General features: G+C 37.7%; 1 protein-coding gene across 1 annotated transcript; it reads right to left on the reverse strand.

Annotated features, from left to right (window-relative positions):
• Positions 1 to 451: 451 nt before the first annotated feature.
• Positions 452 to 1,072, reverse strand: LOC107301923 (kinesin-like protein KIF13A; the record flags this gene model as incomplete). The annotated part of the gene is made up of 3 exons (XM_015831078.1): positions 452 to 598; positions 696 to 828; positions 921 to 1,072. Coding segments are annotated over 3 exons (432 nt in total), but the record flags the coding sequence as incomplete, so codon positions are not given.
• Positions 1,073 to 1,989: the final 917 nt, after the last annotated feature.

Below are 1,989 nucleotides of genomic sequence, written 5' to 3' on the forward strand. Positions count from 1 at the left end.
TTTATGACAGTTTCAGTGTCCCTGGATCATGTGATCACCTTTTGAGACTTTCTGACAAGCAAAGTCAGTAGGGAAAGCAGATTTCTCTTAACCACCATGTTATTAATTTAACAACTGCAGTGATTCACTTAACAACTGTGGCAAGAAAGGTCATAAAATGGGGCAAAATTCATTTAACAAGTATCTCGCTTAGCAACAGAAATTTTGGGTTCAGTTGTGGTCCTAAATCGAGGACTACCTATAAAGAACTGATGATCTTATAATGATCTGAAGGTCACAAGAGAGTCAGAAAGAACTCATTCTAACACTGATGCCACTGTCCATTTATGAATTATGATGTACAACTTGGAGAAAGCAACTCAAATGCGCATGTTGACAGTTACATTACACGCTACAACTGAAAGACTAAATTTGTATCATCCTTTAATATTTTAATATTTAAAAGGCCTACCTGGTAACTGTCTAAGCCCCGTTGCAGTTTGGTTGATCTGGCAGTCACACAGCCAATGGAAACGGACAGAATAGCTTCAACCATAAGTGGCAATGTTCCCGAGTGTTGCACTGGTTTAACTACCACCTGAACTCTACGAGAATGACCCTGTACAATAAAAAAAAAAGGGGAGAGTGGAAGTAATATAAAAATATACTAATACACTAGCATTATTTTTAAGAAGAGAAAATCCCATCCACCATACCTGTCTAAGTTGGAAAATTCCTCCTGTGTTTACATCTTTTGCCTGGTGAAGCTCCACAGCTGCATAATCACCAATTTCATTTAGTTCTTGAATTGAAACCCACATTTCTATTCGACGTGTTACTTCATTCCACCTGAAAACATTTTAAAAAAAAATCAATAAATGTGCTTTTCGGAAGGCCCAGAATAACTCATTCCTGTTGAAGATTCAAGGATAATGTAATACCTGTCTCTCAAGGTCCTAGATTTTGCACGAAGAGAATCTACCTCCCATATGGAGGTTCCGTTTCCAGCACATCTGTGACCCCAGACCTCAATAGCAAGAGCTCCGTCCGCAATGAACTCCAGAAATTCCTCTGTTACATTCACCATATAATCCTAAAAAAAATGGGAACATTTACCACAGAAAACATAATGTATGCCCTGTACGGTCGGTAATGAAGAAATACATCAAATTCCCAGACTCAAAATGGATTGCAAATATAGAGAAAAATACAGCTAAAGCGGGCAGATCGTTCCATGAATCAATTCATCTGCACCAGCATGCTGTACCGCGCAGATTCCAGGATATAGTTAACAGATTTCTATTTTATAACAATAGAATGCTTTCAGAAATAATCAAAAACCAGTTTTTATAGTGGTGGATACAATATATTTTGTATTCAAACCTGTATCGCAGCATGGCAAAGCTGAACTTGAAATGATTGCTATCACCTCTCCCCCAATAAACTTTATTTTTTAAGTTACAAGATTACTTAATTGTCTTTTTAATTATATTATTGTAAGATTAATTATATAACAGTGTGCAATTTTTTTCTTCTTTTAATGATTATATGTTTTTCATTGGTTCTGTTGGTTTTAGCTAAAAGTTTGGTTCATGTGTTTGTGCCTTTGACTCAGTGTTGATTCTAGCCAGACTGTACTAACCATCTCTGCCTTTATCTTGTCAAAATATTTGGAAGTGGTTTGCCACTGCTTTCTTCCTAGGGCTGAGAGGGAGTGAGCGGTCCAAGAACCCTCAGTTGGTTTCATACTGAGGCAGGAATAGGATGTCCTCCTGTTTTATAGCAGGCTGCCTTTAACCTCTTGTCAACGTTGCAAATACTGTATATTCTTGCTTTGACAATATGCAGAACTGTCTGGTATTTTTATAGTTAAATCAGGCAACAGTGAAAGGGGAGGAGAATATAAGGAAAGCCCGGGAAAAAGGAACCGGAAGTGAATCACATCTTCCAAGTTAATTGGAAGATGTGAATCATGACCCCAAAATAGGGGAGGGGAAAATGCCTGGAATG

Source organism: Protobothrops mucrosquamatus, unplaced genomic scaffold, assembly GCF_001527695.2.
Source record: "Protobothrops mucrosquamatus isolate PMUCROS unplaced genomic scaffold, P.Mucros_1.0 scaffold19654, whole genome shotgun sequence".
Classification (NCBI taxonomy): Eukaryota; Metazoa; Chordata; class Lepidosauria; order Squamata; family Viperidae; genus Protobothrops; species Protobothrops mucrosquamatus.